We start from the raw sequence: 15,399 nt of genomic DNA, 5'->3' as shown, positions 1-15,399 counted from the left end.
ATACAGAGTGGTCAAGAAAACTCTGCATAATTGAACTAGTGCTAAAGTATCTCCTAGATAAGTTTCAGACCATATAAAAACCTGAATGGGAGATTTCTCTTAATGGAGCAATGATACTGTGGAGAAGGCAGCTTCATTTTAGGGCATATAATTCTGGAAAGCTTATCAGATATGGTTTGCATGTTCGTATGGTTTGCGAAAATATCTACAATCTAGAACTATACACTAGGGAAGAGAAAAAAAGCTTCACGACACTGTTATCTCTGTGCTTTCATCTCACCTTGGCATGTGGCACCATATTTATCAAGACAATTATCACAACAGTACAGCTATTGCCAAAACACTTCTAGAAAGGAAAACGAGTTTGTGGTACAATCAATAGAGGGCTCCCTCAGTGTCCACAACCAGAAGCCATACCTCTAAAGGCCTGGTAGAGAGGCGACAGTCATAACAATAATTCACAATGCATCCTTATGAAATGAAATGTGTGGACAGAGGTGATCAATATCTTTCCTATTGTGGAATAATGTGGAAAACCAATAAATGGACAAAGGAAGTAGTTTGGTTTCTAATAAATTCTGCTTTGTTGAACACATACAAAGCCCGCAGAAATCTAAATCCAGACACACACAAAATATACATAAAACCTTCCTAAAAGAAGTTGCAAGAGCCTGGACAAATGATCAACAAGTTAGCGCACCAACTGTGGAGGAAACTGAAGCAATCCGACCTACAAAACAAGCACATGCTAAGGATCCACCTGGTCGATTGTCAGGGAACGTGTAAGAACATACTATTCGGACTGTTGTGGGAAGTGGAAAAATAAATTTCCAATACGGTCTTGCAGAGTTTGTGCAGTACATCATAAAAGAAGTGAAACAAGATACCACTGCCAGTTTTGTGAAGTATTGTTACAGAAAGGTGTGTGTTTCCAGAGGTAGCACACCCTTCAAGAATATTAGAACATCATACAAACATGTCTGCAGGTGTCATTCAGATAAGGAAGACATGTTCATTTCTCATGCATCTTAAAAAAATTGCCAGGAACTGCAACAATAACTGTAGCGTGGCAGCTGGTATACCATGTGTTGCTTAGTGAACGGAGAAAATATAAAAATACAGCAAATGAAGTGTGTGAAATGGAATATGAATGTCTAAAAAATGAGAGACAGGAAATGCAAAATGACTAATCAGAAGTGGCTAGTAGATAAATGTAAGTATCTGGAAGCAGGTGTAACTAGGGGAAAGATAGTTACCATCCACAGGAAAATTAAAGAGCCCTTTTGAAAAAAGAGAAACAGCAGTATGAATATCAAGAGCTCAGATGGAAAACCAGTACTAAGCAAAGAAGTGAAAGCTGAAAGATGGAAGGAGTACATAGAAGGGCTATACAAGACAACTGCACTTGAAGGCACTATTATAGAAAGAGAAGATGTAGAAGAAAGTGAGATAAGAGACACATACTGTGAGGGGAATTTGGCAGAATACTGAAAGACCTAACTCAACAAGTCCCCCAGAATAGATGACATTCTTTCAGAACTAATAATTGCGAGAGAGACAGCCATAACAAAACCAATTCACCTGGTCTGGAAGATTTATGAATCGACGAAGTGCCCCAGACTTCAGAAAAATGTAATAATTCCAAAGAAATAGGTGCCGACAGGCGTGACTCTTAATGAACTATAAATTCAGAACATCATTATTGCAAAATACTGCTGCAAATTATTCACAGAAGAATGGAAAAATGGTAGAAGATGACCTTAGGGAAGATCAGTCTGGGATTCAGAGAAATATTGGAACATTTGAAGCAGTATTGACACAACTTACCTTAGAAATAGGGTGATGAAAGACAAACCTTTGTCTATAAATTGTGTTGATTTGGAGAAAGCCTTTGACAATATTAACTGGGTACACTCCTTAAATTTCCGAAGATAGCAGGGGTAAAATACAAGGAGCAAGAAGAACAATTTAGTTTCTCTTGACACTTTTCTTTTGGATTTTTCTCGTGCACTATGAAGTTGTTGAACTGTTTGATATATCATTTTTCATATCCCTGTCCTGAAGAACCTTCCTGGCCCAGAATGTTATTTGGTTGTCCATATTAATTCATTGTTAGTTAAATTTTTTCAAACCATCCTCTCATTCAGCAGAACAACAAACCTCTGTTTCTCTGATATACAGTTTGTATGTCCACTGTACCTTGTGGTTATAGCTTCAGATAATTCTGTAAATTGTGATAAAGGTAATTCAGTTGCAAATAGATAAACAAAAGATGGAAACCTTTTGGAAAGGCGAGCTCAGAGTGAAGCAGTTTTCTCTGAAACTGCTGAAATTGGGAAGGGGGCTTTAAATTAGCCATGTTAAGTTCAGTAGCATTCTCAGCAGTAGGATATTAGATGGGGCCATTGATTATGGCTCATTATTATAACTACTATTCCATTTTTTAAGCAATGGAAGCTCCAGGTAGGAATATCAACAATGTAGGAAAAGATAGATTGCTACTTACCATAAAGAAGACACATCATGTTGCAGACAGGGATGACTGAAAGACACAGCCTCAGCCTTCATCAGTACACACACACACACACACACACACACACAAATGAAAGCAAGCACACCTCACGCACACGTGACCGCCAACTCTGGCATCTCGACCCAGAATGAAGCATCATGTGGGATGCAACCAGCAATCTGGAGAGGTTGTGGAAAGGGGAAGAGATAGTAGTGTAGGTGGGGAGAGTGAGGAACACTGTCTGGTGGAGTGTGCAGGGACTAGACTCCAACAGGTGCAGTGTCAGGAGGTTGTGGGGCAGAGGGGTGGGAAAAATGAACAAAAAATGAGAGGAGTGGGGAAAGATGGGTGAATGTGTTGGCAGAGAGCTGCAAATAAACAGGGTGGGAGATGGGAATGGGGAGGAGATGATAGGATATAGGGGTGGAAACTGTTGGGTGGAGGATGTGGGGACAGCATGTTACCGTAGGTTGAGGCCAGAATAATCTCGGAGTGGAGAATGTGTTGTAAGGATAACTCCCATCTGCGCAGCTCAGAAAAGATGGTGGTGGAGGGAAGGGTCCAGATGGCTCTGGTAGTGAATCTGCCATTGAAATAAAGTGTTTTATGTTCAGCTGCATATCGTGCCACAGGGTGGTCTACTTTGCTCTTGGCCACAGTTTGGTGGTGTCCACTTATCTCGGTGGACAGCTGGTTGATAGTCATACAAATAGAAAAAGCTGCTCATGGGTTGCAGTAGAGTTGATAAACGACATGGCTGCTTTCACAGGTGGCATGGCCTCTGATGTGATGGCATAAACCTGTTACAGGACTGGAATAGGATGTGCTAGCTGGATGGATGGGGCAGGTTTTGCATCTGGATCTTCCACAGGAATATGATCCTTGTGGCAAGTAGTTGGGATTGGGAGTGACATAGGGATGTTGTGGAGGTTGTATTTTTTACTTGTGTTGAATTTAATCTAGGAATGATTTTAGAACTACCAAGTTTTGTTTCTGGGCAGTAGGAAATCTCGACCTCTGAGAACTGTTTTAATTCTTGAGAGTATGATAATGAAGAATGGAGAAGCATTTGTTCCAGACTAAATTTATTTAAAAATAGCTAATGAATTAAATAGGAATTTACGACAATGTTTTGTGTTCATTGAATATATAACTTTGGGGAAAATGTTCATTTGTTGTAAACTGAAATTGGCATCATGTGTTCCAAATTGGCAACCTAACAGTTAGAAAAGCATGAATTTATTTTCATAACTAACTCTCCACCCTCTTTTCTTGCCACATGTTGTTTAGAAATATGTTAATTACTAGCTACATTGTACTATTAATCATCTTACTGCTTAAACAAATCATTAAAGCAACTCATCTTTTCCTCCATGCAATTATCACTTGCCATATAAATCAGTTAGCCAACATTTTGCTCTGCTTAAAGTTTTGTAAAAGTTATTTCAGACAGTGCAGACAGCCAAAATCAAACGGCAACTATTGGCATTATATTTTAGGAGGATGTGCAGCTCTGCAGTATGATAATTATGATGATAAACTGTGCAACAGGTCAAAAAGTCCCACTTTTATTTCTCAAGATAGGTATTACTAAGGAGGACCTGGCATCAGAAAAGAAAATATTTTATTGTATGGATTGTTTAAATAGGTTAGAGAATGTAAGAAGAGAAAGCATTGTTTTGAAATTAGATACAGCAAAAGTGACTGATGGATGGTGGCAGAATGAACAGGATTTGTCATCAGTCAAATATGAGATTACTAACTCAAAATCAAGAACAGATAATGCACAAGTAGGTCTAATAATGGACAGGAAAATAGGAAAGGGATAAACTATTATAAACATAATACTGAATGGATCATTATAACCAAGATAAACACAAAGCCAATATTACAAATATGCCTATCGAATATGGTAAGAAAAGTTCTGGGAGATTGTAAAATTTTAGGAGTAATGGAGACCACTCACCAAATACTAGAAGCATTGAGTTGTCAACAGATGCACAAAAAAGAATGAAAGAAAACTTTCTAACTTTTGGACAAACCCTTTGAGCCAGAGAGAGAAAAAAAGGTGGGAAGCAGGAGGTGGCATTGCGGAAGGGTAGGTGGTGGCTCGCAGGGAAGCAGCCTTTGTGTTGGATAGGAATGAGAGAGAAAGAGGCACCAGGTGTATCGGTTAGGAATGTAGAACATGGGCAATGGAGCCAGTGAGTTGTAGTGTACAATGAAAACTTCCTGGCAGGTTAAAACTGGGTAAAACTGTGTGCCGGACTGAGACTCGAACTCGGTGGGGTTGTGGGGGAGTTTGGAGGAGAAATGAAGTAAGTTGTTGCTTGATGATGTTTTAACTATGATCCAGCTGGCGGGCGGTTCTTCGGATAGTGAAGTACATTTGAAATGGCCACTATTAATGATAAGGGGTGCAAAAATGTTGTGGGACCACATTGGTTTGGGCTGGTGATGAGTGTGTGACAAAATGAATGGGAAATATGGGAGAGACAAAGCAGGTGTAAATTATGATACAGTTAAAGCATGGACAATATGAAGTGGAGACCAGAAGGGAGCCACTAGGCAATATGAACATGGTAAGGAAAGTTCGGGTAGAATGCAAATAATTTAGGAATGAAGGAGGGGTTTGGGGTCGGTAGCTAACAGCTCAAAGGGAGGTAGCTAGTGTAAGGGATAGGGATGCAGGAGGGGGAGGTAGCAGGTGTGTACAGGAGAGTAGTGTGACAAGCAGGATAGAGCCAATGGGTTGTTGTGCACAATGACAATGATGTGAAGGCCTGGTTTGGAGGGGGTGACAGGATGGAATAGGGTTTGACTTCTTTGGTAGAGAATGTGGGTGCACCAGATTAGCAAAGATTGAGGCCAGGAAGATTATGGGAGTGAAGTATGTATTGCAAGGACAGCTACCATCTGTGTAGTTCAGAAGAGCTTGTGCTGGGGAGGGAAGCATCCAGATGGCAGGGGTTGTGAAGCAGCCATTGAAATTGAGCATCTTGTTTTTGGCCATTGTGGCACTGACTGTTCATCCTATGGAACAGCTGGTTGGTGATCATAGCCACATAAAATGCAGCAAAACCCATGTAAACAACTGAATTTCCAGGTAGCCCTGCAAGTGATGGGGTAGAAGGAGCCTGTGACATGACAGGAGTAGGATGTGTTCAGTGAGTGACTAAGTAGGTCTTCATCTGAATTTTTCTCAGGTATAAGACTGCTGTGGCAAGGAGTTGATGAACAGTAGCTACATTTTACAGCTGTCACACCTTCATACATGCCTAATCATCCGAACAGCCACCATGAACCAGCTGTAGTGGAATGCCTCCCTTATCACCCAATATAACCCTAGAATGGAGCAAATGAATCATGTCCTTCACCAGAGCTTTGACTATCTTATCACCATACCCAGAAATGAGAGACATTGTACTTGAGATTCTTTTCACCCCTCCTAAGGTGGTATTCCACCATCCACCCTACATGGACAGTATTGTGATCCATCCCTATGACACTTCCATTCCCAACCTTTCACCACAGTCGTAATATCTCTTTGAAAGATCCAGTAGTCCCTGCATGGAGAGCGAAATGGGGAACTATTTTACCTCCAGAGTACTTTACGGAAGAGGATGCCCAAATCACCCACTCACCACATCACATCCTATTCCAGTCCTATCACAGGCTATCTTATCTCACACATGGTCCCCTTTGAGAGCAGCCATGTCATATACCAGCTCTATTGCAATTTCTGCATAGAGTTTTGTTTGGTCATAACCACCAGCCAGCTGTTCACCAGAATGAATTGTCTCCAGCAAACTATGACCGACAACAGAGTTGACCACCCAGTGACAGAACATGCCACTGAGCACAACATGCTAAAGTTCAGTGGTTGATTCACGCTCTGTGCCATTTGGATCCTTTCCCACCTCAGCACAGGCTTTTCTGCACTACACAAATGGAAATTATCCTCCCATAATCCTCATGCCTGCTGTTGCTGCTAACCCACTGCACGCACAATCTGTACTCAACATTCTCTCATTCCTCTGTCCTGTCACCACCTCCCAATCCAAGTCTTCATGTCAGCATCTTTGTTATCCACACAACTCGCCAGCTCGGGTGCTCGTGTCATATTCCTATCCTGAACACCTGCTGCCTCTCTCCAAGTCACCAGCTACACCTACCCAACCCCCTCCCACCTACTTCCCATCTTTTCTCCTACTACCCCCCTCCCCCCGCCCCCCAACCTCCTTCCCCACACCAGAGTCAGTCACCCCATTCCACCTGCCAAATAGCAATCTCTGTATTATGTTTTCAGATGGCATGTGCAGATATGTATATATATATCATTTAGCTTGTTAAAGGGTGTGCCCAGAAGGTAGAAAATCTTCATTCTTCTACTCGATGACTACTCAATTCTTCTGCTATTTGGTGAGGAGTCTCCTTCACTCCCAAATTATTTATTTATACACAGTTCATAAATACTTGCTCCAGAGATGTTGAGATTGAAAAAATGTATAAGGAAATAACAGAAATTATTCAGCATATTTGACTGTGATGAGAGATTGAAGTTTGTTGATACTAATAAGAAGAGAAGCAGGCACTGCTATTATGACCCATAGGACATGCAGATATTTAACAATTGGTCTAACTGTGTCGGGGAAAGAAATCTGAGACTACTTTCCCAATAACAAAGCACACTAGGTGCCAGATTAGCAGAAAGCAAATAAGCACTTGTCAGGTGTCTGAGAGTGCTACCTTGCCAAATCACCTGTACACAACAGTCTAATGCAGAACAAACAACTGTGAGCTAGCCATGCATTATAGCTTGGCAATGATAAGTGAACAATCCTCCAACTTGAAGAGGACTAACAGTGTTCATTTTTCTCTCCCGAACAACTGCCATACCTTATTTATTTTTCTACCAGGCAAGCAAAGTTAGTTTGTACAGAAGTTTTAAGTGCAGTGTCAGTTGGTTATTATTCAGATATCAGATATCAGATAGCTGATGATGATGGGGTCTGGCACTACAGTGCAGCAGTAACACTGGTGTGTGTGTGTGTGTGTGTGTGTGTGTGTGTGTGTGTGTGTGTGTGTGTGGGAGGGGGGGGGGGAGGAGGTCTTTTTTGATTGAAGGTATGAGTATGGAAGCAAATTTGCTGTCTTCTTGGCTGATAATTTATCCCAGTTTACTTAGTAAGAACAAGTTTCTTATTTTAGTACTGTGTATCTTAAAATTTGACTATTCTTAATGTATAGTGGATGGTATGACGAGAGTATTAAATGGACTAATGTGCTGCGTTAGTAATCTTGCTTTCTGCCCCATACCCTGCCAACATCCCCATTTCCCCTATTACACCCTCTCTTCCCTTTTTATTCACCCCTCAAATGTGTCCCATGAAAATCTTATTGATAGAAACTTTTTCACTGAACTTATAAGATATGTAAGCTGTGTTTATTAATTTGTAATTAATTCATGAATCCATAATTTTCTCATAAACTTATTGTGTTCTTAAAGGTGTAAAGGTCTTGTCCTGCTTGAAACATACACAAGTGCTGATGATAGTGAACTACACAGAATTCTCCCTCAGTTCCTGACCATCATAAAAGAAGTCACGGGCAATCCTAATTTTTCCATGTTCAATCTCTCCCTACGTGAAGAATGGGATACTACAAAGAAATTCTGTCACTCATTGCAAGGTTAGTACATAGCAGCTGTGTAAGTGTATTATCTTTAAGTATTTCTAATGTGTTAAACATTTCTTGAAACACATTTACAGTACTGCATGTTGTATATGTACTATCATTTTGTTTGGGGATGAAATCTCAATCTCTCTCTCTCTCTCTCTCTCTCTCTCTCTCTCTCTCTCTCTAAGACTTACTCTCCCCATTTCCACAACCTCATCAGTTTTTCCTTTTATCCCTCTTCCTTTCTTTTCAACCGTCCTGTCAGGTGGAGGATGAGCCACTGGCTCTGAAAGCTTGCATATTTCTGTAACATTTATGTGTGTTCTCATATCGCTTTTTGGTGAGCAGCTTTATTTACCTATCCAATTGCAGAAGTTAGTGTAGCTGATTCAGTATTGTGGTGTACGATAATGAGAAACACATTGCTACTTACCTCAATTCCTTTTGTACATGTCAGTAAGGTTTCTGTGTAACAACCAGTACAACATTTATTAGCTGTGAATGAAAGTAAAAATTCACAAAACCTGAATGTACTGTGTTGGGGCAAGCTGTCAGACTAGATTGTGGAAGAGCAATACAAAGAAACCCGTGTGTCCTTGCTAAAGAAATTAGCTGCCCAGCAATTATCAGCCCTTAGAGCAAGCAGATGCTGATATCCAGAAGAGGGCAGCCAGGTTCCAGAAGCATGTCACGAGGAGGATGGTGCTCCTAACCGTCTCCTGTGAAAGCAATATATGCTGCAGATAGAAGGAAAGGGGGGGGGGGGGGGGGGGCAGTGGTGGCAGGCAGCAAGTGAGCTGCCACAAGGATCATCTGTCATGAGTTCCCATGCCTTGCAGCCTCTTTTGTTAAGTTGCATCAATACTGTCAGTGGTGGATTTATTGGTGCTATGTAGGCGAGATACAAGAGCTGTGATCAATTTTTTTTATCTGGAACTTAGGGTATCATTAACCCATCATCAGCCAACAATTTGCAAGTGTATGCTGGCCCACTGTTCCTCCCCTGGCTGCATTTTCTTCACCATGATCCTCCCTCCCTATCCTCACTCTCTTCCAGCTGCCCCCTTCTTCCCCTCTCTCCTTTCCCACTGTCCCCTCCTTCCCCTCTCTGTGTTCTGATTTATGTCGACCCAGCTTGCTTGTAATTTTGTTCCTCCTGCCTGTTCTCTTTCATCCTTTTTGGTGCTTAGGTCCTCACTTGAGGTTTGACCTCCACTTTTAAATTTTCTATTTTTAGTGTGAGCCATTTGGGGAAGAACTCCCTGCCTAGCATCCACGGCATGGATTCCTCTCCCCCTTTCCTTCTCCTCTTCCTTCCCTGCCATAGCCACCTCCATCCTGCTTGGTCACTGGCATATGTGGCCAATCCGTGTGGTGGGGCTTTTACAAGCCCATCTGGTTGAGCCCCCTGATAACACAGGGTTCACCAAACTGATACCTGTCCCCATGTATATCAATGAGTGGTTGCTTATCTTCCTGGAGCATTGGAACTCCCAGTAATGTATACAGTGCCAGGCGGCCCTTGCTGTGCCTGGGTGGCACCCATGGAGAGAGCCCCTGATCAGAGTGGGTGGTATCAGGGCGGATGCTAGGCGCATGAAGCATATCAAGCTGCAAAAATCTGATGGTTCTGAAATGACTGTCTCTATGGATGGTAAAGAATAATTGACTGCTGCTCTGTATTACCCAGCAGCCTTTCCTTCCCTGGCTACACCCTGGAAGGAGGGCCAGGCTGACCCTGACCACTTTGGTTTGAAACACTTTCTCCGCTACGTCATCTGTACTAGGATAGTCGGTGACACATTCACTGCCACAAAGCCATTGTTTTCTTGTGGAGAATATCTAGGGTAAGTTTGGTGAAGTGGAGTCTCTCAGTAAGATGCAGTCGGGCTCCCTGTTGATCAAAGCTTATTTTATCACCGTCTCTGCAGCTGTTCATGCTTGTGATGGCCTTCACAATGTCCCAGTATCTATTACCCCTCACTAGTCTTTGAATATGGTCCAGGGACCTCATACTGCAAACTGAAGAGGAACTTCTAGCTAATCTGGAGTGACATGGCATTCATTTTGTTCAATGTGTCCAGGACAGGAGGGCGGTAAAGACAACCACACTAATACTGGTGCCTTCATTCTGGCTTTCAAAGGAGATATCTGTAGTACATAACCTTGACCTTCTCTGGGAGGATATGATTTGAGGCTGTATGTCCCACCACCCATGAGGTGCTTTCAGTGCTTGTATTTTGGGCATATGTCTTCACGCTGTACGGCAGACCCTCTGTGTGGTGACTGTGGACACTCACTTCATGAGGGAAGCCCCTGTGTTCCATCACCTGTGTGTGTCAATTGTCATGACAGTCACTCTCCATGCTCTCCAGATTGTCCAGCTCAAAAGAGAGAAAAGAAGATCCAAGAGTACAAGCATTTGGATCATCTGTCTTTTGCTGAGGCTCACTAAAAATGACAGATTACATTCTTTTCTCCTCCTACCTCTTCTTTACACCAGCCCCATCCCCTCTCCCACCCCTGCAGTTTCATACCGTCCCCTCCAGAGTCCCCTCCCCAACTAAAGAAGTGCCTCCCTTCTTCAGCACCTGCTGGATGGTGCTCTCCCCCCCCCCCCCCCCCTGCCCCCCCTCCCTCTCCCCAGTGTGTCTCAGGCCAGAAGCCTGCCATCACAACCTGGTCACAAGATGCAAACTGTGCTCCCCAAGGTCGCTCACACTCTTTTGGTTCTGGATTTTGAAGAAGCCTATTCTCCCTTTGTGCCCTGCCATCCTCCGCCTCTGTAAGAGGGAGAGGGAGAAGTCCCGGAATAAGACCTCCTGGTGCCCTTGGAAGTGCCACCTCCCCACTTGCAACCTGAGCCTGACGTCTTATTTATGGATGTCACCCCATTCTTATCGGCTATGACCACTGGCAGTGACATGACCTCCCCTCGGCTTCTCTATGTCTAACATGGACTCTCACCACACATTAATCCAGTGGAATTGCAACGGATACAATCACCACCTACTGGAAATACAATGCCTTGTTTCCTCATATTCTGTGTTCTGTCTAGCTCTTCAAGAAATGCATTTCCACGAGGACCACACTCCAAAATTTCGTGGTTATGGGGCATTCTGTCAGAACTATGGTGGCCTCGGGATAGCATCTGGAGGGATCTGCTTATTGGTTCATGCCTATGTCATTAGTGACTGGATCCCCCTTTGCATCAGCCTGAAAGCAATAGTGGTTAGAGTGCAAATGACTCCAGTAATAACCATTTGCAATGTCTATTCCCTCCAGGTAGATCACTTCCTTATGTTGAACTGTCTACCTTAATACAGCAACTCCCATCCTGTAACTCGTCCTTGCGACTTCAGTGCACACCACCCTTTGTGGGGAAGTGCCACTTCAGCGGGTATGGCTCTTCTAATTGATTTGTTACAGACTTTGATTTGTCTCTCCTCAGTGACAGTTCCCCACACACTTAAGTGCCTCTCATGGCACCTTTACTGCTATTGATCTCATGATCTCCTCTCCTGCTCTCATGGCTTCCCTACATTGGTCACCCCATGATGACCTTCATGACATGACAACTTTCCGTTGAGTCTATCATTCCCCTGCCGCCACCAGGCAGACAGGCCCCCACATTGCACATTCCACAGGGCCAATTGGCACTCTTAAATATCTGCTGTACACTTCGACACCACTCTCTTGAATTGCATTCTGATGTCCCCTATCTGCAGGTTCCCCTCGTCATCAGCCAGTACAGTGGTGGACCAAGGACATAGCAGTCACTGTCCAGGACCACTGACGGGCGCTGCAGCAATTTAAATGGCACCCTTCACAGACCAACCATCTTGCTTTTAAGCATCTCCATGCTAAGGCTTGTTTCCTCCCTTGGGGCGTGAGCCTCATCATCACAGGTTTGGTCAAAGCTCCGTAGCCTTTTGGGCTACCAGCAACAGTCAAATGTCCAGGGTCTTACCCTCCAAGGTATTATGTGTACCGATCAATTGGTTCTTGCAGAACACCTGTTTTCGACAGCATCTGTATCCTCTTCCTATCCCCATCATAAAGGCTGAGAACAACCCGACATCTCTCGACAGCTGCCGCCAAATTAGCCTGACAGATGTACTTTGTAAACTGCTTGAGAGGATGTTTAGCTTCTGATTATGTTGGGTGCTCAAATCTCGGGGCCTTTGTCCCTGTATCAGTGTGGCTTCCGGGAAGGACGATCTCAAACTGACCATTTACTCAGATTGGAAACAGTAATCAGACGGGCTTTTACTACTCATCACCTTGTCACAGCCTTGTTTGATCTACGTAAGGCATTTGATATGGCTTGGCACCATCACATTTTAGTTACCTTCCATGACTGGGGCGCCTTCGCTGCCCCCTTTCGATTTTCATCCACAAGTTTTTATGTCACTGGCTCTTCCGGGTTTGAGTTGGCACTTCACTCAGTGCCCCTTGGATTCAGGAGAATGGCATTCCACAGGATTCAGTGTCAAGTGACATGGGCTTGTAGCCTCTGTTGGGCCTGTGGTTACCCTGGCATTGAACATCAATGATTTTTGCATCTGCTGCAGCTCCCACTTGCCAGCATGTGCTGAGGACCGGCTCCAAGGCGCCACCTGATGGGCCTTTATGTGGGTCATCTCCCTTGGCTTCCAGTTTTATGCATTTTTGTCATCAACCCACTGTACACCCCGATCCAGAAAATGTATTAAGCCAACCACGTCCTCTATGTTGTAACACAATCCTGTTTCCTAGGCCTTAATTTTGATAGAAAGCTGACTTGGCTGCCCCATATTCACAACCTAAAAGCTACATGCATGTGGAAACTTAATGCTGTCCACCCCCTGGCCCCCACATCTGTTGGTGAGAGCACTCTTCTCCCTCTTGAGAATGCTCTGGTCTTGTCCAGACTAGATTATGGTAGTCAGGTTTATGGCTCAGCAGCTCCATCAACACTGCAAATACTTGACCCTATTCACCATTGTGGGGTGCGTCTGGCTTTCGGTGCCCTTCGACTAGTCCCGGTGACAGTCTCCTCACAGAAGCTACAAATATGATAGAGCCAACTCTGGTTTCTTATGCAATCGCCATTCGCTGATTCCATGACCATCCCATGTACCCTGTCCTCTTCGCGAATAAGGGATGTCTCCCTCCTGATAGCTGCACATGGGTGGGATTGGATTGCCGGTTGGAATGCGTTTATGCCCCCCCCCCCCTCCCCGGATGGTGCCTAGACCACGGATTAGGACTGACATATTCCAGGCCTTCCAGTATCTTGTACATTCCATCCTTGCAGAGTTGCATGGTGCTGCCACTTCTACACTAATGGTTCTAAGATTGTAGATAAAGTGGGATGCACTTTCACATCTCCTACTGGCTTAGAATATCATTTATTGCTGGGATCATGTAGTGTGTTCACAGTAGAGCTGCCATCCATTAACAGGGCCCTCCATTTTGTTATTCAGGCCTCCCTTCACAGTGTTTGACTCAGTGAGCAAGCCTGCAGGCAATTGAACAATGGTACTCTCATCACCCTCTAGTCTCTGCTGTCCATGACCACCTCTCTGCCCTTGGCCGTGCCACCTGCTCAGTTGTCTTTCTCTGGGTCCTAAGTCATGTGGATATCCCATGGAATGAACTGGCGGATGGTTGGACTAAAAAGCATCTACTTACCCCTATTTCCTTTGATGCTACCAGCTGCAGATATTCACTACATGTTGATGCTTTCCCCTTTTTGTGTATGGATATAACTTTTGGTCATATTATCCAAACAAGCATTCCCAAGTATGGAGCTGTTATTGTTAGTACAATATAAATTTAATGAGTTGAGTAGGTTTAAAAACAGTTCCGAGTAGGGCTCATCTGAGTCTGACAACTCTGTTGAAATCACCACACATTGCAACATTTGTTCAGAGTTTTTAAATTTTTCTCATTTTGTTAAAACATCTCAAAAAATAATTTATCGCCATCTGAAAATCTACACAACTTAACAATTATGATATTCTGGTCAATCATTCTTGTACAAATAAATACTTCATTTAATTTAGAGGAGTATGAGTCACAGGTGGCTAGGCTGTATAGAAGGGGCTTCTTGGCATGGAAAATGGGTGGCAGAGACCAGTTTAGTTATGGCATGTTCCGTAGATCATTTTCACAATTATTTTATGGATGTGATTTGGAACAAGTCAGATTACAAGATTTATATACACACACATGAATAGTGCTAATATGAATATTACCGAAAATTTTAGTTCTACACTTGCAACTACATTTAGAGGTACAATTCCCCCTCATGCCGCCGCCACCACCACCACCACCACCACCACCAAAGTGAAGTGTTGATGATAGTTGGTAGGATTGATATGGATGGAGATATTGATGCAGCCATCATTGAGATGGAAATAAATATTGAGGAAGGTGGCTTGTGTGTCAGCATCCAGGAAGGTGGCTTGTGTGCATGCATTCGTGGGAGGGTGGTGCGCGCACACACACGTGCTGCTCATAACGTAACTCAATGAGTCTTAAGATCGATGGCTTTAAAGTAAATGTTTTGTAATGCAATATCCTCTTATTCTAAATAGTAACACTTACATATTTTCTAATTAAAATTGATTAAAACATGCAAGGGATGCATAACATTAAGAGTCAATGTTTATTTCAGGTACTGTTGATGAAGCAACTGGAGACATACAAAAAAATGGGCAGAAAGAGCCTCAGCTAGTAAATGGAGTGTAAGAAAATATTTATATTGCTACTTTCAAATGCATATAGAAGATGGCATTGAAATTAATCTCATTTTACAAAGTGTAAAAGTTGTACTTTTCTGTGAAAATAGTAAGTAAGTTTCCTTTGTTCTTGTTAGTTGAAATGGCAAGAGCATTGCTAAAACACACTAAATTTATTTTACAGTAGTGTGTTTAGCTGTAAATAAATAAATTTCTTACTGCAGTTAAATTTTGGCTACATTAACTTTGTATTGAAATTATATTAATCACTGAAAGCTCATTTTAAGAAAAGGTAATGAAAAAGTTTCATTTGCACTGAACTTCTACTTGGGGGGGGGGGGGGGGGGGCAGTGAAGAGGAAAATAGAAAGAGAAACATAAGGGGAGAAATTGAGAAGAAATTAAAAATATTTTTTGTGGAAGTGTCTAAACACATACAAGAAGAAAACAGATTAAGAGACACACAATGAGAGGTCACTAT

At 42.9% G+C, this 15,399-nt stretch overlaps 1 protein-coding gene across 2 annotated transcripts in view; it reads left to right on the top strand.

Moving 5' to 3' along the window:
* Positions 1-15,234, top strand: part of LOC124615365 (TRPL translocation defect protein 14) — a 164,509-nt gene extending 149,275 nt beyond the window's left edge. For both annotated transcript variants that reach the window (XM_047143195.1, XM_047143187.1), the window contains 2 exons: positions 8,022-8,203; positions 14,856-15,234. In XM_047143195.1, the coding sequence (XP_046999151.1) occupies positions 8,022-8,203; positions 14,856-14,929 (256 nt within the window). In that variant the 3' untranslated portion in view covers positions 14,930-15,234. The remainder of the gene's footprint in view (positions 1-8,021; positions 8,204-14,855) is intronic.
* The last annotated feature ends 165 nt before the right edge of the window (positions 15,235-15,399 follow it).

The sequence above is a fragment of the Schistocerca americana genome, chromosome 1 (genome assembly GCF_021461395.2).
Source record: "Schistocerca americana isolate TAMUIC-IGC-003095 chromosome 1, iqSchAmer2.1, whole genome shotgun sequence".
NCBI lineage: Eukaryota > Metazoa > Arthropoda > Insecta > Orthoptera > Acrididae > Schistocerca > Schistocerca americana.
Note: the sequence above shows the minus strand (reverse complement) of the source record. Positions and strands in the feature narration are given on the sequence as shown.